The sequence below is a fragment of the Hippopotamus amphibius genome, chromosome 4, assembly GCF_030028045.1.
Source record: "Hippopotamus amphibius kiboko isolate mHipAmp2 chromosome 4, mHipAmp2.hap2, whole genome shotgun sequence".
Lineage (NCBI taxonomy): Eukaryota > Metazoa > Chordata > Mammalia > Artiodactyla > Hippopotamidae > Hippopotamus > Hippopotamus amphibius.
The window spans coordinates 177,758,562-177,782,201 of NC_080189.1; the positions used below are offsets into that span (position 1 = coordinate 177,758,562).

The following is a 23,640-nucleotide window of genomic DNA, read 5'->3' on the forward strand; positions in this document are numbered from 1 at the left end:
GGCAACTCTTCCTGAGCACTTCTGCTGGATGCAGGGAGAGAGACAAAGAAATCAGACCCTCTGCCCTCAAGCATAGGTACTTATAAACCCTCATCACAGAGTTTTCACCTCATCTTATCACCACATCCTATAACCATGCTGGGAAGCCACCAAAATGTTAAGCTCTCCCTCTGTGTCCTCAGTTTACCCATCTATAAACCGAGGTTTCTCAACATCCACACAATTGACATTCTGGGCTGGATCTTTCCTTGGGGAGGCTGCCTATGTACCACAGGGTGTTCAGCTGCACCTCTGGTCTCTACCCACTAGATGGCAGCAGCAACCCCTCCTCTAATTGAGACCGTCCAAAACGTCTCCAGATGGAGCCAAAGGTTCTCTGGGGGGCAAAATTCCTGCCCCCTCCCCCTCCAGTTAAGAACCAGGGCACTAAAGCCCCTTTCAGAACCAGATGTTCAGGGTAACCCAGGGCACAGAGAAGATGAGGATCCACAGAGGCCTGGGAAGGATTTCCGCGCCATCTGCTGGCGACTCGAAGCCTTGTCCTCGCCAAGCCTGGTGAGCTGCCCTGGCGTCAGCCAGAGACTCAACCTGGGGAAAGGGCTGGAGAAGAAAATGGAGAATGTAAGACTCATGTGTGTGCTTTGTATACGAGTCACAAATTAGGGCAGAAACCAAGGCTGACGGGGTCCTTGGTGAAGAGATTTCGGCTTCTCTACCCCTGTGTTTCTCAATGGGGACAACTTTGCCTCCCAGGGACGTGTGGCTATGTCTGGAGAGGTTTGGGGCCATCACAACTGGGTTGGGGCAGGGGATGCTATGAGCACCTCGTGGATAGAGACCAGGGATGCTGTTAAACATCCTTCGTTGCCCAGGACAGCCCCACCCCCACAACAAAGAATGACCCAGCCCCAAATGCCAACAGTGTCGGGCTGAGAAACTCTGCTCTGAACAGAGCACTGAGCTTCCCAGCGTGTTCCTTGTCTCCTGGGACCGACCCTGGGCCTGGGTGCACACGTACACTCCAGCACATCCCCGAGAAGCCTGGGGAAGTGCCCCAGAGGTTATGGGGCGTTTGAAATAATGTGTGGTAGCAGGATTGCTGGTTGGGGGTGGGAAAACAAGGAGAGGCTTGCTTAGAATCCAGCCAGCAGGGTTGTTTTCCCTCTTCATGAGGCAAGCTGTCCACAAGCAGCACGTATTTACAAGACGATTCCTGCAGACGCAGCCCCAGGCTGAGTGGACAAATGAGTTGGTCACTGGGGCTGGCGTTTCTGAGGAATGCAGAATCTGGAGTTAGAAAGACCAGATTTGAACATTGGCTGTGCCACTTTCTTGCCAGGTGAGCTGGAGAAAGTAGCTGACCTCTAGAGACCTCAGTTTCCTCATCTGTAAAATGGGTGTAATACCAGCAGTGCTAAGCTTACACAGTAGCTGGGCTCATTTGGAGGAAGTAAGGGGGAGAGGGAGGGGCTGGTCGGCCTCACCGTCAGCTCACACTCAGGATTGGGACCGCCCTTGGGTGCCATCAGCTCAGCTGCCAGCTCAGCTGCGCCCCAGGATGGGGTGACTGTCACTGCCACGAAGGTGACAGCTCCTCCCTGCCTTTGCCTCTTCTCTTCCTGCCTCTGCATCCCCCGCTCCTCTGCAGCCTCGGGGCTCCTGGGCCTCAACACCCCACGCTAATGCACTCTGTGCCTCCCTGAGAGAGAGGGTCTCACTGGTCACCCGGTCATTGGCCAGGATCTGCAGCTTCCTGTGGCCCCCAAGACCTCTAGCCCCTGTGGGACAGGGAACGAGCTGTGGGTGAGAACCCCCCAGCCGGATCCATGGCAAGGTACTCGGTGGCACACAGCAGAGTCACCCTTGGCAGGGCTGAGGGCACGGCAGGTGCAGGTGGGGAAGGAGGCGGCACGTACAGGAGTATGTGGCCACGCACGTGCTATGAAGGGCAGGAGGACGCAGTCAGTGAAAGGAGATCCCGGTGATGGGAAGAGCAGTGGCTTCTGAAAAAGAAGGAGGTGCACCGGGAGCATGGCGTCTCCACTGAAATGCGCAGGCTGACGGGGTATCTGAGATCATGTCCACACGCTCTGTGTTTGGCCAGAACTTGGAGATTCACAAAGCTCTTTTCAGCTTCCTCTTCCAGCTGATCCTCAGAAACCCCTCTGTGCTTGGAAGGATGTCCTTATTTTCCAGATGTGGGAATTGAGGCTCAGCTGGGGAAATCGCTTGCCCCTGGACTTGAAAACAGCAAGTACCAAGGCCAGGCCCGCCCGACAGCAGGTCTGTCTAACCGCAAGCTTTGTACAGCACAGCTGCCTGGGGCCAGGGCCACTTAGGAGGGCGGATGGAAGCATCCCCTGCGTAGCCTGGAATGTCCCCTTCACGGCCTGGAGCCGCAGCGCATTAGCACTTGCAGAGCATGGGCTGCTACTTGGCTGCTGCAGTCGTGCTGAAGCATCGTCCCGTCTGGCGGCCTCTGCGTGGAGAGCACAGGCGTGTTTGTGGGATCGGGACGGGGTGGGGGAGGATGGGGGGGACTCCTTGGTACTATGACAGGAGTAAATCCTCCAGTGAAATCCTCTGCTTCCCTGCACCTGCCTCCTCCTCCAACAGAGGATGGGGCGACCCCAGCCTCAGCAGGTCAGGGGTAGCTGCTCAAAGCCCCCCCCCCCCCACCCAGTTCAAGTCCTGCCGAGACAGAAATAGCATTCGGTTCTGGAAAGTTCTTCCTGGAGAACAGTGGCCTTCGCATGGCCCTCTCTCCCCGTGTGGGGCCCTCACACTGTCTATGCCAGAACGCGTGCGTGTGAGGCTGTGTCTTGGAGGCGGGCTGGGGTGGGGGGGTAACCACTGCGTCTGTCAGCTGTCTCTGCCTCGTTGTCTGTAGATTGCAGGTCTGGGTGTGTGGACACAGTGACCAACCATGTGCGTCTGCAGGGCTCTGAGTGAGCGCGGTGCCACAGCCGCAGCTCACCAGGCCTTAATTAAATCCCTCTGCCCAAGGTCTGGCCGCCTCCCTCTGAGGCCTGTTTTCCCCCTGGTTTCTTGTGGGAGGAAAACCCAATTATATTAGCACCTAGGGGTTCTGTTCTTACCAAGTCGTAAGTGCTTTCTCCTCTCTCCTGCTCTACGTGTGTGTGTGTGTGTGTGTGTGTGTGTGTGTATGCACACACATGAGCTCATACATGTCATATAGAACTCATATATGATATAATATAAATCATTCATGTCTATAGAGAGAAATGGAGATTCTAGAGACAGAGGGTGTATAGGCCTCTGTGTAACCAACTACAGACAACGTGTGTGACACATACAGAGGAAGGGGTGAGGTTGAAAGCCTGAAGTATTTAAGTCTAAATACAGATGGAAATAAAGGCCCCCCAGAACCTCGGTGCCAGGCTTCTCTTTGTCCAGTCTGCCACGTTGGGATCGGCTGCGAGGTTTGCGAGAGACCTGAGGGGCATCCTCTAGTCCTCAGGGCACACGCTCAGCTCCCTGATGGCCCAGCAGGGCTGACCCCCTTCCCACTGCTCCAGCAACTTGCAAGCCCTGTTGGCATCACGTTGCCCTGGAGACTGGGTTGAACACACAAATCCCCAGACGAGGGGTATCTGGAATGGGGTGAGTGGTGGCCCACAAGGAGGTGTGTCTGTGTCTTAACCCCTGGACCCTGTGAAGGTGACTTTATTTGGAAAAAGTCTGTAGACGTAATTAAGTTAAGGATCTCAAGAAGAGATTATCCCGGGTTATCTTGGCAGCTCGAAACCCTGTGACAGGCGTCCTTATAAGAGAAAGGCAGGGTGACATTTGAGACACAAAGAGACTTTTGGGAGAAGTCACGTGATGATGGAGGCAGAGATTTCAGTGATGCAGCCACAGCCAAGGAACGCCTGGTGCCTCCAGAAGCTGGAAGAGTCAAGAAAAGATCCTGCCCTAGAGCCTTCGGAGGGAAACTGGCCCTGTCCACACCTTTTTGACTTTTCTTTTTAATTACAGTTTTTTGACAGTTTCAATGTATATTTTACAAAATATTGGCTACACGCCCCCTGCTGTACAATACATCATTGTAGCTTATTTTATATACGATAGTTTGCACTTCTTAATGCCCTACCCTTACCTTGTCCCTCTCCCATTCTCTTTCCCTAAGGGTAACCATGAGTTTGTTCTCTATATATGTGAGTCTGCTGCTCTTTTCTTGGCCCTGTCCACGCCTTGACTCTGGATTTTCTTGCCTTCAAAGCTGTGAGAAAATAATATTTATGTTGTTTAAGCCACTTAGTTTATAGTGCTTTATTAAGCAGCCCTTGGAGACCAACGTAGGATCACAGCCCAGATCCCGCTCGGAGGACTCTGTCCTAAGAAAGAGATGGGGAATGGACATGCATTTAAGTCTAAGGACGACCCCCCTCCCCCAACCCCACATAATCTCCCAAGGCCGAAAAGGAATTCAGAAGTAACCGAAATGTCCAGCGGCAGGGGATTGTCTAAATAAATGACAGCTGGTCCTGAAGAGGGGATATTACGGATGTTTGGCAGAACGCTTGAATGCAGGTGATGACACAGTCTGATGCTGGCTGGCAAGGGCAGGACATGAAGCTCTGTGTGTTAGACTGAAGGATGTGAGTTGCTGGCGCTTGGCGGTTTTTGACCTAAACATCCACAGTGATGTGAAGGAGCATCTAGAAGGAGCATCTCTGACTCGGCGCTGGGGGCTGACCAGGAGGATCAGGAAAGAGAGGGCCTCTCCATCAGCAGGAACAGGAGACGGCATCCCAGGTGGGGCAACAGCGTGAGCTAAGGAAGCGAGCAAACCAGCGCATCTGCTGCCCTGCTTCTCAGCCCGATCCTTACCTGGACGCAGTGGGCTGGACACACAACAATCGGAAGGCTCCCCTTTTATCATCCTCCCCCAGCCTGGACCTGAGACAGGCCTCAGCACACAGCCCTTCCTTCTCTCCCAGTGGACCCGAGGGAGGTGGCTCCTCAGCTCCCTGCTCTGGTCATCCTGACAGCCCTTCTCCGCATCCTGGGAAGAGGAGGGGGAGGGTGTGCAGCCAGCAAGAGCTGGAGACGTTCCCAAGGGAGAAGTTAGGGGCTGCTGTATGAAGAACCAGTGTCCTTGCCCATGTGAGCACTGAAAACCATGTAAGAGAACGCAACCCTTGTGACTTTGGTCTCTAGGAAGCTTAGCAGCAAACAGCTGTGTGAAAATTTCTAGCTTGAAAATATGCACTTTCTTTGACTTCCCAGCTGTGGCTTTTTTTTTTTTTTCCGTTAATTGACTGTGTCTTTGATAATATCTTGAAATCAGGCAGGGTAAGCCCTCCAGGTTTGTTCTTTTTTTTAAATCACTTCTTTGATTAGCATTCTGACTTTATATTTTTCCTGATGGAGTATCTGATTTTTTAATTTTTAACTTTTAAATTTAAATCTGGGGAGGTCCCCTAAGCCAGCCTCAAATCCTTTAATGAATCATGTGTGACATAAACTTTTTTTTTCCTCCCAAGAATGCAGAGCTGGAAAAGGCCTTGAGGATCTGCTAGCACCAAGGTCACTGCAAACTGGCAGCAAACAGGCTGAACTGGTACCAGCTGTATTGTTTGGAAAGGACAGATTTAAAAAACATTTAAATTAGGGGCCCACATTTTAAAATTGCGATGCTTCACGTTAAAAAAGAAATCCAGATTTCTAACTCCCCCAGGATGACCAGAAGGTCTGTTGGCACCATCTTTAGATTGGGCACCAGGTCCATCTAGACCTTCAACAGATTTACCGAACATCTACTACGTGGTGGACGTGGCCCTGGGTACCGACGCTTTCCCACGACGCTCCTGTAAGTTATCTCTTATCCTGTTAACAGCCTGGTCCCTGAGAAGGTCCAGTGTGCAGCCCTTACTGGTCCAGCCACCTCCACTTACAGATGGGGAAACCGAGGCCAGAGAGGGAAAGGAAACTGCCAAAGGCCACCCAGTGACCATTGACCATTAAGGAACTGAAACCCAGGCCTCCTGACTCCTGTTCCAGCTACCCAGCCCCCCTCGCTGCCTTCAGCTGGGGGAGCCTGTTACTTCCACACCTTCCTGGCTCAAGTTCATGTCATCAGCACCTTCTCAGCAGCACCGGCAGCCCCCGCTGACCAGGGCTCCCTGGGCATCTGACTAATCAGAACCCACGAAGCCTGCCATTTGAGTGACACTGCAGCCTCTTTCGGGTTTTTTCTTTCTTTAACTCACTGTGATCCAAACATCACCAGGCACAGCCAGCCCAGCCATCCCTGCACTGAAAGCAGTCATTGCAACTGACGCAGAGTTAATTGTCAGCTAACTATCTCTGATGCGTTGGACTTCCACCCACGCACCCGTGGGAGGTTGGTCCCCCAGCCGGTTCTCCGCCCCCTGCCCCAGCTCCCTCTGGTGGGGTTTCAGTGGTGAGTGAGGAGTGAGGAAGAGGGACCCCACTTTCTTTTCAAAAAGGTGCTTGTGGCAACGGGAGCTGTAGATTCAGAGCCCCCTGAGGTGGCTCAGGTGCCCTGCTGGCTGCCTCATCAGGGATGCCCTGTGTGATTTGGGCATCGCCTCAGCCTGGACTTCCGCCGTGGCCTGGACTCCCAAGCAAGTTTGCATGCTTGTCCCTTCTCTTCACACAGGTCTTGGCTCAAATGCCACCTCCTCAGGGTGGACTGCCCTGACCACCTACCCCTATACAAGTCTGTATCTCCTCTTCACCCTGTGTTCCTTCCGGCACTGAAAATTCTATTATATGTTTGTTTCCCATCCCTCACCTGGACTAGGATGTAAGTTGCATGAGGGCGGGGACTTTATCCTCCCCAAGGCTCAACTCCCAGAGCCTTGCATAGTGCCAGGCACATGGTAGGTGCTCAGTAAATGGCTGACGACTCAGCAAATGCACGCGTGCCTCCTCTCCAGCCCCCGCCTTCCTCACCCATGAGAACATCACCTGTCCTGTGTGGTGTCCTGCTACTTAGTGTCTGCCAGGTGACCTGTGCTTCAGAGTTCTTCAAAAAGAGAAAGGAAAAAGAACTGCTCTAGAAAAGCCCTAAGTAAGGGGCTGTTTGGAAGGTTCACTGTTACATAACAAACCACCCCAAACCTCAGTGGTCGAAAACAGCAATCCCTGTCTCACTTTTATTGGGGTTTGCTGGGTGGGAAATTCAGGCAGGGTTTGGTCAGGTGGTTCTTCTGCTCTACATGATGGCTGTGGTCATTCGTTCAGCTGTGTTCAGACTGTGGCTGGGCTGGGCTAAGAGGTCCCTAGAGGCTTCATCTGCATGTCTGGTGTCACAGTGCTCCTCCATGTCACACCTCCCTCTCTCTCTCTCTTCCCCCCCCTCCCCATTTGGTTAGCTTGGGCTTCCTCACAGCATGGTGGCCCCAGGTCAGCCTCCTTACACGGCAGCTGGCTTCCAAGAAGGAAAATACCAGAGTGTGAAAGCAGAAGCTGCTGATCTCAAGGCTCAGCCTCAGGAGTTTGCACAGCATCACTTCTGCCCCAAATTATTAAGATAAGTCACAGGGGAAGCCCTGATTCAAAGGGAGGGAGGGGAAATAGACTCCACCTCCTGATGGGAGGAGCACCACAGACTGCACCCATATTTAATCCATCACAGGGACTGATCCCTTCCCAGGCCCTGTTTAAAAGACCTGGATAAAGGCGTACTCCAGGGCACAGGAGCGAGGACTCACCCAGTGCCACCAACTTGAAGAATGTAATTATTTACAACATGACAAAGTCAAATAATGGGCTAATACAAAGGAAGGGTTTACTGCTCAGTAAGCCCTGTGCAAACTCTTACGAAGCACAAAATTTGGGGAGAATATCAGCCCAACTTAAGGGATCAGCATCTTGGTATTCACAAAATGTAAATAACTCTGCCAGCCACATTCCCTTTGCTTGCAGAGTCTTAGGACACTTTGGGTTGCTTAGACAAATCAAAAAAGAGAATTTATTGGAAGGATGGTAAGGCTGTTGGAGAACCTCATGGAATCCAGGGGAACGTGGAGCAAGTGGACCACAGAGGGGACGACTCCAGGGCTCAGCCACAGGGGTTCGGACCTGTCTAGGCTCGGCCATAAGTGCAACTCACAGTTATGCCACCAGCTCCAGACCGGGGGACGGAGGCAGAGGTCTGGCCGTGGCCCTGGGGACTGTCCAGTATATTGGAGGCAAATCCTAGAGAGGGGAGTTTGTGGACAACCAGAAGCAGAATGAAGCCCGTTTCGGTGGCTCAGCTGCCACAATGAAGTGCCCCAGACTAGGCAGGTGGCTTAAAAAATGTTGTCTCACAGATCTGGAGGCGAAAAGTGTCAGATCAAGGTGTCGGCAGGGTTGGTTCCCCTGAGGGCCACGGAGGGTGATTCTGCTCAAGGCTTCTCTCCTGGGCTTGTCGATGGCTGTCTTCTCCCCACATCGTCATGGCCTTCTCCCTCTGTGTCCTGTGTCCTAACCGCCTCTTCTCATAAGGACACCAGTCATATTGGATTAGAGCTCCAACTTCACAAGCTCACATTAACTTAATTACCTCTTTTAAGACTCCTGTCTCCAAGTATGGCCACATTCTGGGGCACTGGGGAGGTGAGAACCTAAACATATGATTGGGGGACACATAATTTAGCCCTTAACAAACTCCCACCTAAAATCTGTTTTGGATGTCAAGACTGACACCTCATGTGCACTCAGAGGCCATGGGAAGCTTTGCTATTCTCATGAGACTTTCTGGGGAGGGCAGGGCAGGCTCCCAAGCTGGTCCAAAAATGGCCCTAGAAAGCAGGGATGGGAGGCCAGCTTGGGGTTTTTACAGTGGCTGGTGGGAGGGGCTGGCATGAGGATTCCCGTGCATGGATTGAACTACCAGTGGGCTTTCTCATCGGGTTGCCCAGATGTGAGGCAGAAGGGAGCGCGGGAGGGATGTGGCATAGAAGCCGTCAACCGTCAGGTACCAGAAAGTGGAGTGAGTCTCCATCACGGCATCCTGCTGTAAACCCTTTACATTTGCATAATCGTTCATAAAACCCTGGCCTCCTTTACCGCACTATCCTTAACATCCCTAAATGCTGAGACCCAGGTGGCTCTGAGCTGAGGGGTACAGAGGGGCTCAGAGTCTAGACTCTATGTTCCGTCTGCCTGTGGTTAGACTGGCGCCGAGTCAGCAGTGCTTGCAGAAGGGCCTGGGGTGGGGCTGCGGGGGCAGCTGGAGCCATGGGAGGCAGGGAGACAGAATTTGAAGGACTCAGCTGGCCCCTGAAGAGCAGAAATCCCCATCCTCTCCCTTTCCTCTTTGTTCAGAGTGACTTTTACCTTCCGGAATCATCTGCTCAGGATCAGAGAGAAAATCCTCATGGCTAAGATGATACCTGTTCTGCACAGTCAGACAGAGGAGCCTAATGCCCTCGAGTCAAACCAAACCAGGATCAACCTAAACGCTCCCCTCTTCCATGATGTCGGTCCTGTCTCTCCCCTCCAATCACTTGCTCTGAGGCTTATGACTGTGCCTAGGGCTGCCTCATGCTGTTGCTGTTCTTGGTCACACCTTGTCTCCTGTTCCCTAAGCTCAAGGTGGTGTCTTGTGCACCTGTGTGTCCCCAACGCCACCTCTCCCATCCTCTCCCACCCCCTGTCCTTCCCTCCCTGACCCCCGGGCACACTGGGGTCTTTGCGCTCATCAGCATTCCACGATTCATTCTTCTGCATAACATTTTTTCATGCTGTTCCCCTATCTAGAACACTGTTCCCCGCTCCAACCCCTCTCCTTTAACTTGGTAGCTCCTCATCCTTGTCAGCTCTGATGTCCCTTCCCCAAGAAACCCTTCCAAACCCCGTCCCCATCCGCGGCCAGAGTAAGTCCCTGTACGGTCAATCCTAACTCCTGAACTTACCCTTCACCACTATATCCTACAGTGTGTGGACCCGGCCAATGAGAATGTAAGAGCATTGCTCACATAGCAGGAGCTCAGCAGGGAGCTGGATGATTAAATGCATGAGTGAAGGAATGAATGAATTCAGAGATCCACTGAAGTCTTCCCCCTGAGCCACTGGGTGTTTCTATTTTCCCTCCAACCTGCAGTCAAGTCTGAGCTCAGGAGAAGACGGAGCCTGTGGTGGTATGGACAGAGCTGTGTGTAAATTTTTCTGAGCCCAGTCCTGACATTTACCTGCCTTGGGCAAATTCTGTTTCTCTCTATAAGAGGGGGTGTTTGGCTAGATGAGCTAGCTTTAACACTCTTTCAGAACAGCTGAGGGCTGGGGTGTAGTTTCCCAAGCACAAAAGCCATCTTTTCTCATCCAAAGTCCCAGGGCAAGAGTTTTAGGAATCCTGCACCTGACATCAGAGAGGAGGCCTGTGCGGTTAAGAAATGGTAGTGAGCCCTCTGGTGGTGAAACATCAAACTTCGGGGAAATCACTGAGGAGCTGGTTAAAGGGCAGATGCCTGGACCCAGCCTATGCCACCCTTCATGATTCTGATTCAAGAAGCTTGGGGAAAACCTGTGACTCTCTGCTTTTAACAAGTTCCCCTCTTATGAGGGACCCCAGGGCCACATATAAAGAATGTTGGTCTTTGGCAAGAGGCAGCCCCCTCCTTTCTGACAGTGACAGTCAAAAGTGGAGGTTGCGATTTTGGGCTTTGGAACCAGAGATGGCTGAGTTCAGATCTCAGCTCTCCCACTTACTAGCTGTGTGACCTCAAGCAAGACATTTGATCTCGGGGCCTCTACTCCTCTCCACCACTGCAGGAAGGGAAGAGGGAAACCGACATGGAGCTGGGCGCACTTAAGGACGCCATCCATTTCCCTCCTATGAGCCTTCCCAGTAGTGATCACTCCTAATTTGACAGACACAGAAAGTGAGGTTCAGAGAGGTGGAGTGACTTGCCCAAGGTCACACAGCTCAGTGGTGGCAGAGCATATCCGAACCAAAACCCAACCTCTGTCCAGAGCACTGCAGGGACAGGAGCCAGGAACCAAAGGGCAGTCACTATGTGCTCACCGTGGGGTCAGGCTACCTGTCGCTCCAACTGTAGCCAAGCACATGCTGACCCCTGGAATCTGTTGCATCAGCCTCTAACTCCCTTACGAAGGCAGACTAAGTAAGCAAAAATCCAAATTGTGGACTACTGAAAAACGAATAATTTTCACACGCGTGAGACCAAAAACCAACAAGCATCTTTCCTTCATTCATTCCCTCAGTGAATATTGTTGGTGGCCCCACGGTGTGCCACACCCTGTGCTAGCACTTGGATTACAGCAGTGAACAAAACCGGAGCTGATGTTCTAGCAGAGTGACAGTTTGTCCAAGCAGAGAAAAAACAGTCCAGTGTACAAATCCTACCTCAGAATCTGAGCTAGCAACTTCTCTGGGCTTTAGATTTTTCATGGGATAAGGATAAGGATAGTACTCTGTGTGTGTGTGTGTGTGTGTGTGTGTGTGTGTGAGAGAGAGAGAGAGAAGATGAAGTGACATAAGAGTTCTCACTCTTATCTGGAACATCAAGTTCCTCTCTAGTCCTGGTGTTGATGCATTTGTGTGGTGTTAATTTGGACACACCCCTGAACCTTCTGAGCCCGACAGCAGAGCTGGGATTTGGGCCCCAAGCCAGCCGAGTCCGGGCCTGTGCTGTGACCTGCCCTGCCTCGCTCAGGGCTCCCGGCCCTATCTCACTGCTCAGTGGTGTGTATTCCACTCAGTTCTGCCAAGTACCCGGAGACCCATTCAGAAAAGCCCACTAGAGGAAGCCTGCATGGTCTAGGGCATCTCATTCAGGACCCCAAGGGCCGCATCACTCCCTGTGGTCCTTCCCCAAATGGCCTGAGAAACAGCCGGACAGCACCCCTATGTGCAGCTGTCCCAGCATGATCCAAGGGTGCCGAGACTCCCTGATTACTGGAGAGAGAGCAGCTTCAGCTCCGTGACTAGAGAGGAAACATACGATTGGATTCCTGGACCAAGGATGTATCGTTTCCCACCCTCGCTCCTGGGATGCAATGTCTTTGCTGTCCACCATGTGACATCTTAGCGAGTTACATCACAGAACCACGCAGCTATAAAGCTGCCAGTCTCCTCAGAAATCGCGTAGTCCAGGACTGCACACTGCAGGCCCGGGGTGGCATCCGGCCCCCAGGTGGGTCTTGTCTGGCCGCAGAGAGCCGACTCCAGTTCTGTGCGCCCACCATTCCCCACCGTGTTGCCCCAGATGCTGCCTTCCCGGGTTCGTGAAGGTGCTGGAGTTTGCTGCCCCTGGCCCGGCCTGACTCTTCATTTGCAGGGGGTAAGGATGGGGCTGCAATGGTGGTATGGAGCAACAGAAACCAGAGAGGGGGGGATGGTTGTACTTAAGCTCACGCGGCAATGGAGAGGCAGAGTGGAGACCAGACCCACTAAGGGGCTCCCTTGAGCTGTAGGGAAAAGCAAGTATCAGACAACCTCAACACACAACACAAACAGGAGGGGGTGAACTCTCTTGCGGCCCCCAGGGGGGGAAAGGGGGTTCTCCTGAGAGGAGGTGAGCTAACTTGCAGTGAGATTTCTCTCTCTATTGAGACTCCACACTGTGCCCATGGATCTGTTCATTAATAATTACCTAATCAGGGAGGCGGCAGGAGGTGCACAGAGGTTTCTTCAATCTTCCCCGGCTTCATTAACCCAAGCCACATCTAGAGCTCAGACAGCCGCCCGGGGGCCCCTCCAGGATTGACTGCGCTGTGAGTAACCCCAGGAGGGTCACAGTAGAGACTAAAGGGAGGATGACTAACTGTCCCGGTTTGCCCAGGACTGGGAGTTCTGGGACAAGACTTTCAGTGCTAAAACTAGGAAAGTCTTAGGCAAACTGGAACAATTGGTCGCCCTAATTAAAGGTGACGAAGTCTAGAAAGACTCCTACATATGATTGCACCAACTTCTTTGCTGCACTGGTGGGGGAATTGGTGCTGAGACCCAGAACAGCCGCCCCCAAAGCCACACGCAGTCGGGGACCCAGGTCTTCTGGCTTCAGGTGCTTTTGGAGAGCTTCTGCCAGAGGGGAATTCTGGGTAATCTCACTGCAAAGCTGGAGAGAAGTATATGGTGGTGGGAGGGCAGGGGCCGGTTGTTACAGGTTGGTAGGAAGCCATGTCGTGGGGAGCGGTCACAGTCACAGCAAAGTTGATTAGATGCAACAGTGACTGTATGGTCCCCACAGCCAAAGATATTTACTATCTGGCTCTTGATAGGAAAAGTTTTCTGACCTCTTGTCTGGGTGAAAGATGATGGAGACTTGAATGAGGGTCATAGCAATAGAGGGGCTAAGAGATTGAATGGGGTGGGGTGGATGGGAGGCCAGACAGATATTAGGGATGAAAACTGGGTGCTGAGAATCAGGCACTAGTAGCGCCATTGATGCGGCAGAGAAGATTTGGTGGAGAAAATCGAGCATCCTGTTTGGGGCAAGTTAAGTTCATTAGGTAAAGGGACCAATTCTATCCCTGGCACTTTGGACAAATCACGCATTGAGCATCAGTGATCTCATCTGTACAGAGCGATGATAAGAATACCAAGTTCTACTGACCTCTACCTGGATAAGAGGGTCAAACAAAATGGTGTAAAAGCCATTTTGCAAACTGTAAAGCACACCACGTATGTCTGTGGGGTAGATGCTAACATAGCCTTTGGCGATGAGCACCTCTGATGCGATTGGTCACTGGGCTGAGGAAATAAATTCATATGGTGCAAGACACCCCAGGCTGAGAGTCCGGAGACCTGTGTTCTATCTAGCTCAGATATTTACTCATTAGGTGACTTGGTTAAGTCACTTTTGGAGTCTCTGTTTCCCCATCTCTGTAATGAGAAAGGAGTCCAGTGCTGTGCAGAGCTCACAGAGATGGGAAAGGAAAGGAGATGGTGGACAAGCAGCTGCTTTGTAAATCCTCGCTATAGAATGTCACAGGCACCACGCACGCAGAAGTACTGGGTGTTTGCCAGTCCCCTCAAGCCCATCTGCAGGAATTGAGGATGTCACTTATCACCCTGGGGTCCTGCCCTCTGCCCGGCTTCTCAATGGGGTTGGGCCTTCTGCTGGAGAGTTTCCTGAGCACGTTCTTTCCTCCTGTAGACCTGAGCGCACGGAAGATGTATCTTGCCCACTGCCTGCTCCTCCTTCTGGCTGGACTACTGGTCCTGTCTCAAGGTCAGCTGCACCCTGAGCTCCATGGCCAGCGTCACACCCACCGCCCCCATCAGGAGGCTCCCGGCACAGCAGAGGGCTCCCCCAGCCTCAAGGTCACCGCAGGCAATACCGCCTTTGCCCTTCGCTTCTACCACCTGTTGGCTTCCCAACCCTACGGAGACAACATCTTCTTCTCCCCGCTGAGCATCTCCTCTGCCTACGCCATGCTGTCCCTGGGGGTCCGAGCACACAGCCAGACCCAGATCCTCGAGGGTCTGGGCTTCAACCTCACGGAGGTGTCAGAATCCGATATCCATCGGGGCTTCCGGAACCTTCTGCACGCTCTCCACCTCCCGGGCGATAGGCTGGAGATACGCGTGGGCAGCGCCCTCTTCCTGCGCCCGGAGCTGCCGCTTCTTCCGAGCTTCCTTAACGACTCCGCGACCTTCTATGAGTCCAAACTCTTCCGCATGGGCTTCGAGGACACTGTGGGCACAAGCAAGTTTATCAACGACCACGTCAGGGCGGAAACTCGTGGGAAGATCGTGGATTTGGTCAGCACGCTCAGCCCGGATACCGTGATGGTGCTGGTGAATTTCATGTACTTCAAAGGTAAGAGTCAGTTCCTTGGTGGATCCTACATATTCCCTTTCCCTGTAATTTATCGAAGGATCACATATCAGAAAGGAACCCCCCTAATCAGTAAGCAGATGGATTGGGTCTGATAGGGTTGAGCAGCCTTCAGAAAATTTAATGTTAAGAGTACCAGATATTTAGGTTTGTGTAGTATTAAGATTTCCACCCCTTCCTATCTTTAGACGTATTTTCTTATTTTTTTTTTAATAACAGCAATGTATGAAGCGCATTCTACCCCATGGCGACAAGTTGAACTGCTGGATTCATAGCCCCGTCGGCCACTTACCAACACTGCAAACAGGGCAGGTTGTTTGCTTGAAGTGAGGATGTAAGAGACCCTGCTTCAAAGTTTTGTTTCTGAGGATCAAATGATGTCACATATTTGAATACTCCTTAGAGGAGGGCCTGAAGGGATCAGGCAAACTACAGCTCCCAGCCAATCCCAAAGGCCACCCGTTTTTGTAAATAAAGTTTTATTGGCACACGGCCCCACCTACTCGCTTATGTTTTATCTCTGGCCACCTTCACAGGACAGAGATTAGTAGCTGCTACTGAGACAGAATGATGTGCAAAGCATAAAATATTTACTTTCTGGCCCTTTGCAGTAGAAGTTTGCCGACCCTTGACCATTATATATGCTCAATAAGTAGAGTATTTGTAATTAATAACAATTTTGAAGATACATAGAAGTATAAAAAAAAAAATAGAAGTTGCCCAGAATCCTACCTTCCAATGTTAACATTTTAACCTAATTCCTTCCAGTCTTCCTTCACACACATATGCTAATAGAGTTGACATCACAGGTGGGGACAGTTTTGTACAATGTGTGTCATTTAGGGTTCCATCCAGAGAGGAGAGTTACCACGATTGGTAAGGGAAAGGGGGTTGTCATAGGAATTAGACCTGGCGTGTCTGTGGGAGGGGCTGGGGAAGTGAAGGTCTGGAGGAAGAAGAAGTTGGAAGGACAGAGAAAAAGTCACTGGAGCCGGTGGACAAGTTGGAGCTTATCGGGAAATCTATATGCCGGGCACATCCAGTCACCAGAGTGGGTCCATGTAGGGGGAGCTTGTGGCGAGGCCCAGACCGAGCAGCTGGTGGTGGTCTGGGGACACTGCTGGCCAGCAGGGTAGAGCTGGACAATGAGCTTGGTGGAGAGCACGGGGAAGCTGGAGCACACACCTCCTCCTGTCGGTCCATCATCTTGTCTGCCTTCCCTGGGTGCTGGCTGCTTCACATCTGCCTCCCGAACTCATACTGTAACTGCCTTGGAGCTACAGGAAACAGATTCTGGGAAACAGTTCCAGACTAATAATCCAGCCAAACTTCTCATTGCTTGCGTTTTACATGTGCAATTTTCATGCACCATTGAAAACTTAAAATTTTTTTTTAAAATTCTACAGTAACTATACCTTCATAGGAAGTCGCAAAGTTGTACAGAGAGGTCCTGCGTACCTTTCACCAAGGTTTCCCTAGATAGCATCTTATGTAGCTGTGGTGCAATAGCAAAACCAGGAAGCTGTCATTGGTAATAATCTACAGACTTAATTCAGATGTTGTCAGTTTTCACATGCACTTGTGTGTCTCTGTGTGTTTGTAGTTTTATGGTATCAAAAACTTTATTTAGATCTCATCTTAATGGCTGCATAATATTCTATTGATTCCATTCCATTTAAAATATAATTTACATGGATAGTATACACCATCACACCACCCAAAGTGCTGACTAGAAATAATGAAGACTTTGGTGCTCTCTTCCTGAAAGAGACCTAGTTACAATTGGGTTAGTGCTCTTGCACAAGAAAGGAGGTTCTCCAGAAATAGACGGGACATACACATCCTGCCCTCTGAGACATCTGCCCCATCACTCTGGGGACATAAATGTAGCCCCAAGACTTCAGTTTAGGTCACATGGTATGAGCAATGGAACAACTGTGGCTTATCTTCAAGGATGAAAAGTACCTAGGAGAAAACAAACCAGAGATGTGCAGGATCTCTGTAGAGAAAATTATATTGAGAGATATTAAAGTGGACAAATAAAAACCTAAGTATACTGCATTTATGAATAGGAAGACTTAATGTGGTAAAGTTGTCAGCACCCCCACAATTGATCTAAATATTTTAATGTAATCCCAACAGATTTTTAAAAGATTTTTTTTCGTGCCAATTAACAAGCTGATTCTAAAATGTATATGAGAGAGCAAAGGGCTAAGAATAGCTAAAAATGGAGAAACTGCGTTCTGGGGAGCAAGACTGGTTATAAATCTATATTAACTTAGACTGGGATTTCCTAGGTGGCTCAGTGATTAAGAATCCACCTGCCAATGCAGGGGACATGGGTTCCAGCCCTGTTCTGGGACGATTCCACATGCCGTGGAGCAACTAAGCCCGTGCGTCACAACTATTGAGCCTGTGCTCTAGAGCCTGTGAACCACAACTATTGAGCCCATGTGCTGCAACAACTGAAGCCCAGGCACCTAGAGCCCGTGCTCCACAACAGGAGAAGCTACTACAATGAGGAGCCCGCTCACCACAATGAAGAGTAGCCCCCGCTCACATCAACTAAAGAAAGCCCCTGTGCAGCAACGAAGACCCAACACAGCCAATAAATTAAATAAATAAATAAATAAATTTATTAAAAAAAATTTAGACTGTGTGGTACACATAGACCAATGGAACAGAATAGAGAAGTGGGAATAGAACCCAGAAATGGCTCCATGAATATACAGACATTTGATATTTGACAAAGCCTGTATGATAGAACATTGAAAATAAAGTATAAATTTTTAAAAGTGGTCCTGGGACAGTATCCTTATGGAAAAAAATGATTTTGTACCCCTCCATCCTACAGATCATAAGCATTCATTCCAGGTGAAGTAAAGTCCTAAATGCAAAAAGTAAGAGTAAATCTTGTAGATGATATAGGGGAGTATCTTTATGACCTGGAGGTGGGAAAATTTTTCCTAAGCAGGATGCAGAGATCTAACCATAAAAGAAAAAAATGATATGCTCACTGCATCCAAGTGAAGAATTTCAATCATCAAAACACACTATTATGGAAGTGAAAAGACAAATCTGAGAGAAAGAGAATGCATTGGCAACACACACAATTGATAGATGGCTAGTGTTCAGAGAACTGCAAATCACTAAGAAACATCCCTGTAGAAATATGGGTAAAAAATGTGAACTAGCGCTCAACTAAAAAACCAAAACCAAAAAAATAAAAAATAAAAAATAAAAAACCAAAAAAAAAAAGAAAAATAAAAAACCAAAAAACTTCTAGTTGATCCATAAACATACAAAAGACTACTCAACTTTATTTTAAACCAGGAACGTGCACGTCAAAACCACAATGAGCTACCACTATGCAAGCATCTGGGTTGGCAAAATTAAGTCCAACAATTTCCAGTAATTGGTGAAGATATGAAAAAATTGTGCTGATATCCTCTGGGGTCTCTCATTTTAGAACTTACCTGAGCCCCCAGATCCATTCCCCAGGCAGGTCAGGTGTTGAACTGATAGGATGGTGGGGAGGGTGGTTCTGGAGTGATGGAAGGGGAAGCGTTCCCTGGCTGGAGGATCGGCTTGTTGGTCCACGGATGCTCTGTACCTTCTTCCCTTCTTCCCTCCAGCTCTGTGGGAGAAACCATTCATCCCCTCGATGACTGCTCTCCACGACTTCTATGTTGATGAGGGTACAACAGTCAAGGTGCCTATGATGCTGCAGGATACCCAGCACCACTGGTATTTTCACGACAGATACTTGCCCTGCTCGGTGCTGCGGATGGATTACAAAGGAAACGCAACAGCCCTTTTCATCCTTCCTAACCGAGGGAAAATGGAGCAGGTGGAAGAGGTTTTGACTCCAGAGATGATAACGAGGTGGAACAAGTTGCTCCGGAAGAGGTAATCCATCAGGGACCACGCGATGCTGAGTCTGCAGCACTGTCTGTCACGTGGATGCTTCCAATGAAAGCCAGTGCCCCAGAAGGGAGCAGGGGGGTGGATCGCCAAATTGTGGAAGAAGTCTTATTTTCTCCAAGACTTTACATGGGTTTCCTTAAATAAGGAACACACCTATTGTATCCAAAACATGATCTCACTCTCATCAGTGAAAAGAGAACCAGACTAGGAGTTAGGAGTCCTGGTTTAGATGTAGCCCTTGTACTGCACAAATTGGGGGTGAAGTGAAATTGGCTCTCTGCGGGTCCACCCCATGCAATGAATGGGTAGATTTCCATTCAAGAAGGTTGACTGAGCTGGTGTAGAGAGGTTTAAGAAAACCCCATCCACCCACCCCAGAAAATAGCAGGGAAGCTTTCATGTCACCATGAGGCTATGAGTAGGAAAAGTCTCCATCCACATGTAAGAAAAAGACCTCAGGCCAAGGCCATATGCAGGTGGGAAATTCACACAATGTGTGTGGTGGAGGAATTCCATCCAAAGAAATCAACAGGTCTCGAACAAGTGAAAAGCATGGGGCCCCATCAGAGACAAAGGCAGAACTGCCACATGGGGAGACTTGCATCTCCCTGGGGACTTGGCATGTCTGCAGGAAACAACTGCTGCTGAAGACGAGCTCCCAAAGGAAGGAGGTCCTGCAGATGGCAGGCCCTGAGGGCAAAGGAGCCTGGCTTTAAGCCACTGGGAGCACTTATCTGAGGGGGCCGCACAGGCAGATGGTGTTTGTGACCACAGAACTCAGGTGGAGTGGGGGCAGCTCGCAAGCACAGTCAAGGAGGGCACAGCCCGGCTGGGACCCTTGGCTAGTTCACGAGTCCAGTGTTTTAACCCAGTGCCTCTCTCAGGTATTTTTACAGGAAGCTCAAGTTATATATCCCCAAGTTCTCCATTTCTGGCTCCTATAAATTAGATCAGATTTTGCCCAGGCTGGGCATCACGGATCTGTTCTCGCAGAGGGCTGACTTGTCTGGCATCACCGAACAGCTAAACCTGCAGGTGTCCAAGGTAAGTCATCGATGGATATCAACCCCTAGAGATCTCGGAGGGAACCTCCACCTCCTGGGAGGGACTGGGTAATGGGTGCTCTCACTGCCACCACCTGAAGTCTCAGAATCCGAGTTTTACTCAATCATCCACAGGCACGAGGGGGCCGAGATCCAACCCAGCATGTGCTGGGCGTGGCGCATGGTGCTGGGCATACAGGGTTCATCAGGTCCCTGCCCTCAGAGAGCTCTCCCAGTCAAGTCCAGGAGACAGCACCCTCATAGATCATGACAACTGAGAGTGACGATCGTAATGACAGAAGCCGAAGAAGGATACAGATGTGTCTGGGTTGTGTGTGTGCGTATCATGAATTTCTTAGACCAGGGGAAGGGGCCAATGACCTCAGCTACATAAGGCAAAGGTGCACTAGAGGGCAGAGTCTTGGGTTTGAGAGCTCAAATTCCAGTTCTGCCTCTTATGACAGTCATCAGTTACCCAGTCTCGGAGTTTATTTTTCTCATCTCTAGAATAGACATAATACGTTGACCTGATAGGATGGTTACAAAGACGAAAAAGAACATAGGCACATAGTATGTGCTCAATTAATGATCACAGTGGTTATTATATAATTGAGAGGTCATCCAGCTCAATAATCCCCCCCGTGTAGAAATTCTTGCTGTGATATCCCAACGAGTGGCTTTGATCTTCAGTGGTCTCTGGTTCCCTTAGTCTTCCCTAAGCCCCGATTCATGCCCTCTCAGAGGTAACAGTTGTGATTTCTTTCCCAGAGTTTCCACAAGGCCATCCTGGAAGTGGATGAGGTTGGCACCCAGGCTGCAGTGGCCACCGGCGGCTTTGTCACCTTTTGGTCCCGGCACAATCACGAAGTCCTTCGGTTTAACCGGCCCTTCCTTGTGGGGATCTTTTCCACCAACACCCAGAGCATTCTCTTTCTGGGGAAGGTTGTCAACCCCACGAAACCATAGCCCTCCCAGGGCTGGCCTGTCTGTTACAAGCAGGAGGGGATGGCCTGGAGGGCTGGGTGTGGCAGCTCTGGGTTTGGAGTGGGGGACGCAGAAGGTGCTGAGGATCTGGGGCAGAAGTTGTGGGTGAGGATGAGGGATGCGGGAGGTACCAGATGGGTGTAGACTGGACAGCCAGCTCCTCAGGGCTGTGCCACCTCAGATGGATCATCTAACCTCTTTAAACAGGTTTCCACCCTGGAAAGTGGAAGAAACCACCCCTACCCCCTCCCAGGGTAGCTGTACGGATTAAACAAGATAATGCCTGTGAGGAGCCTGGCTCAGTGCCTTGCATATGGTAGTTACTCAATAAATGCATCCCTTTCCTAACCCTCTGGGGTTTGCCTTGTGGTCCCCCGGGACGCCTGGTCCCAGACACAGTGGTGAGACATTCCAAGTTCCAGTGGGTTCGTGAGGTGTGTGCAGAAGGGGGTAGCGGTGTGGGCAGCCAGCCACCTTGTTTCAGAGTAGCGGCTCGGAAGGCTTTGGCAGGGAGAGCACCCACCCAGGCAGCCGCCACAGAGACTAGAGACTGAGGCTCAGAGAGGCAAGCCATTGCCAGGGGCAGCACAGCCACTGCCCCACCTGTGGCCATGGGGTTGTGGTCAGTATCTCTCCCGGGATAGATCACTGTGGCCACGGAAGGCACTGCAGAAGCAGGAGAAGTAGGAGTCTGGAGGCCTGTCTTCCCATCCCTGCTCTGCCACTGAGGTGCTCTGGGCCTCCTGCAAATCTTCTCCCCTCTTGGGCCTCAGTGTCCCCACTTGGGTAATACAGGCTGGTCCAGGTGGCCCAGCTCAGACCGTCTTTGAGTATGTGTGGCGAAGTCTCTGAGGAGGGACCACCGAGCGTCTGTGAGAATAAATCTCTCCCCCTCCCACAGGAGGAGGCAGGCTGACAGGACCCGGGTGTGTTTGTCCTAACCCTCAGTGATTTCCAGCAAATGCATTTCTCTGGGCAGGGCCTAGTGGGTTGTTTGTTTTGATGGTGAGTGTGTCTGAGGCAGAAAGTCTCACAGTCACAAACTCAGAGTTTTCACTGGTGATGGAGGAGAGCGGGCTGAGAGCCACCTCTGGAGCTGACAATTGTTCAGCAGTCAAAATATTCCAGGGATTGTGTGACATGGTCCCAAGCCCAAAAAATGCCACAATGGCAGGAATAGGCTCATTGCAGGAAACCAGGAAACCAATATCTGGAGCAAGAGACAGACCCCTTTTTTTATGGTGGAATAAGCCATTGTGGAAGGGAGTGGGGAGGGGATGGCTCTGGGGGTCTCTCCCTTCCTGCCGCTGCAACATGGCTCTGAGCTGGACAGGACAGCCTCGGGAGTCACTGACAGAGAGGAGGTCCCACAGGAGGAAATTGCTCAGCAAGACCAGCCCAGCACTAATCATACCAGCTCTGGACTACAGAGTCAAGGGCCTGCAGTGCTTAGCACCAGAGCCTCCAAGGCTCAGAGGCATGCACGCCCCCCTTGCTATCCCTCGGTTTAATTGGTCCATTTCCCCATGTACCCGCTGGGATGTTGGCTTCTGTTTTTCAACAGCCAGCCAAGAAATAAAGTCAGGGGGCTTCCCTGGTGGCGCAGTGGTTAAAAATCCATCTGCTAATGCGGGGGACGTGGGTTCCAGCCCCGGTCTGGGAAGATCAGGGAGCAACTAAGCCCGTGTGCCACAACTACTGAGCCTGTGCTCTAGAGCCCACGAGCTGCAACTACTGAGCCCTCAAGCCACAACTACTGACGCCTGTGCGACTACAGCCTGTGGTCTGCAACAAAAGAAGCCATTGCAATGAGACGCCTGTGTACTGCAATGAAGAGTAACCCCCACTCTCCACAATTAGAGAAAGCCCGCCTGCAGCAACGAAGACCCAATGCAGCCAATAAATAAATAAATAAATAAATTTATAAAAAAAAAAAAAGAAGAAGAAGAAGAAGTAAAGTCAGGCCCAGGCTGAGCCACTCCCCAGTCTGCCCCTACAGAGGCAGGGGGTGGGTGGATTTAAGAGTCCCAGACAAGCCTGGAAGAAGATACAGGCCTAGGGTTACTATGGCAATGACACTGCTAGGGTGATATGGGAAAGTGAAGCCCTGGTATGAAGAAGGGGAGAAAAGAGGGTCAGTCCCCCCCCCCCGCCGTTTAGCCTTAAGAGTAGTGCCTCCTTATTTTGCTTAAGCTCACCCCTCTCCTGCTAAACAGTCCTCAATGGCTCCCTATTGCCTACAAGATAAAGTTCAAACTCCTCTAACTGCAGTCAAGGCTCTCCCTGATCTGGTCCCTGCCTGTCTCTCTTGCCCCAGCCCCTCCTCTTGCTCTCATGTACCCAATAACTGCAGTCATGGAAAGTCTTGCTGTCTTTCCAGGTTGCCCATATTTTCCCACCTTCGGGCCTCTGGTCCTCGCAGATCCCTGTTACCCAGAATGCTCCCTTCCCCATCCCTGAGTATTTACCAGGATTTCCAACAAATGCCTCCTCCCCTCCCTAAGGCAGGCTGTCATCCTACCACCAAACGTGATTGGCTGATACTAATCTCTACCCCGCATCCTGGCCAACACCGGTCCCTCAGAGGCAGGACCCTGTTCACCCCGCACTCTCTTCACCCACCTCAGTCTCTAGCCCCAGCGCTCATCCTATGGTCTGGCATGTGGCGGAGGCCCAACACCGATAGTTGGTGATTGAGTGATTGAATGAATGGATGGATGGAAAAGGCTGTACCCTGAGCAAGGTCCCCGAGCTGTTTGTTCTGCCTCACCACCCCGTGACACATTCCCGGAATTGATTGGGTAAATATTTAGTCCAGCTTCTCAGATTTCAACATGCCCTTTTGGAGCATTAAAAAAAAAGAGATCTACGGGGCTGTATGTGACCCTTGTTTTGCTACT

General features: G+C 50.9%; 1 protein-coding gene across 2 annotated transcripts; it reads left to right on the plus strand.

Moving 5' to 3' along the window:
* The first annotated feature begins 12,082 nt into the window (after positions 1–12,082).
* On the plus strand, positions 12,083–21,105 carry SERPINA4 (serpin family A member 4). Of its 2 annotated transcripts, none has more exons than XM_057732420.1 (5): positions 12,083–12,284; positions 14,103–14,768; positions 18,422–18,695; positions 19,598–19,757; positions 20,525–21,105. In XM_057732420.1, exons 2-5 carry the CDS (start codon positions 14,120–14,122, stop codon positions 20,720–20,722), a joined length of 1,281 nt encoding a protein of 426 aa, XP_057588403.1. In that variant the 5' UTR covers positions 12,083–12,284; positions 14,103–14,119; the 3' UTR covers positions 20,723–21,105. The 2 variants fall into 2 exon arrangements, with proteins under 2 accessions (XP_057588403.1, XP_057588404.1); XM_057732421.1 differs by lacking the exon at positions 12,083–12,284 and adding an exon at positions 12,649–12,717.
* Positions 21,106–23,640: the final 2,535 nt, after the last annotated feature.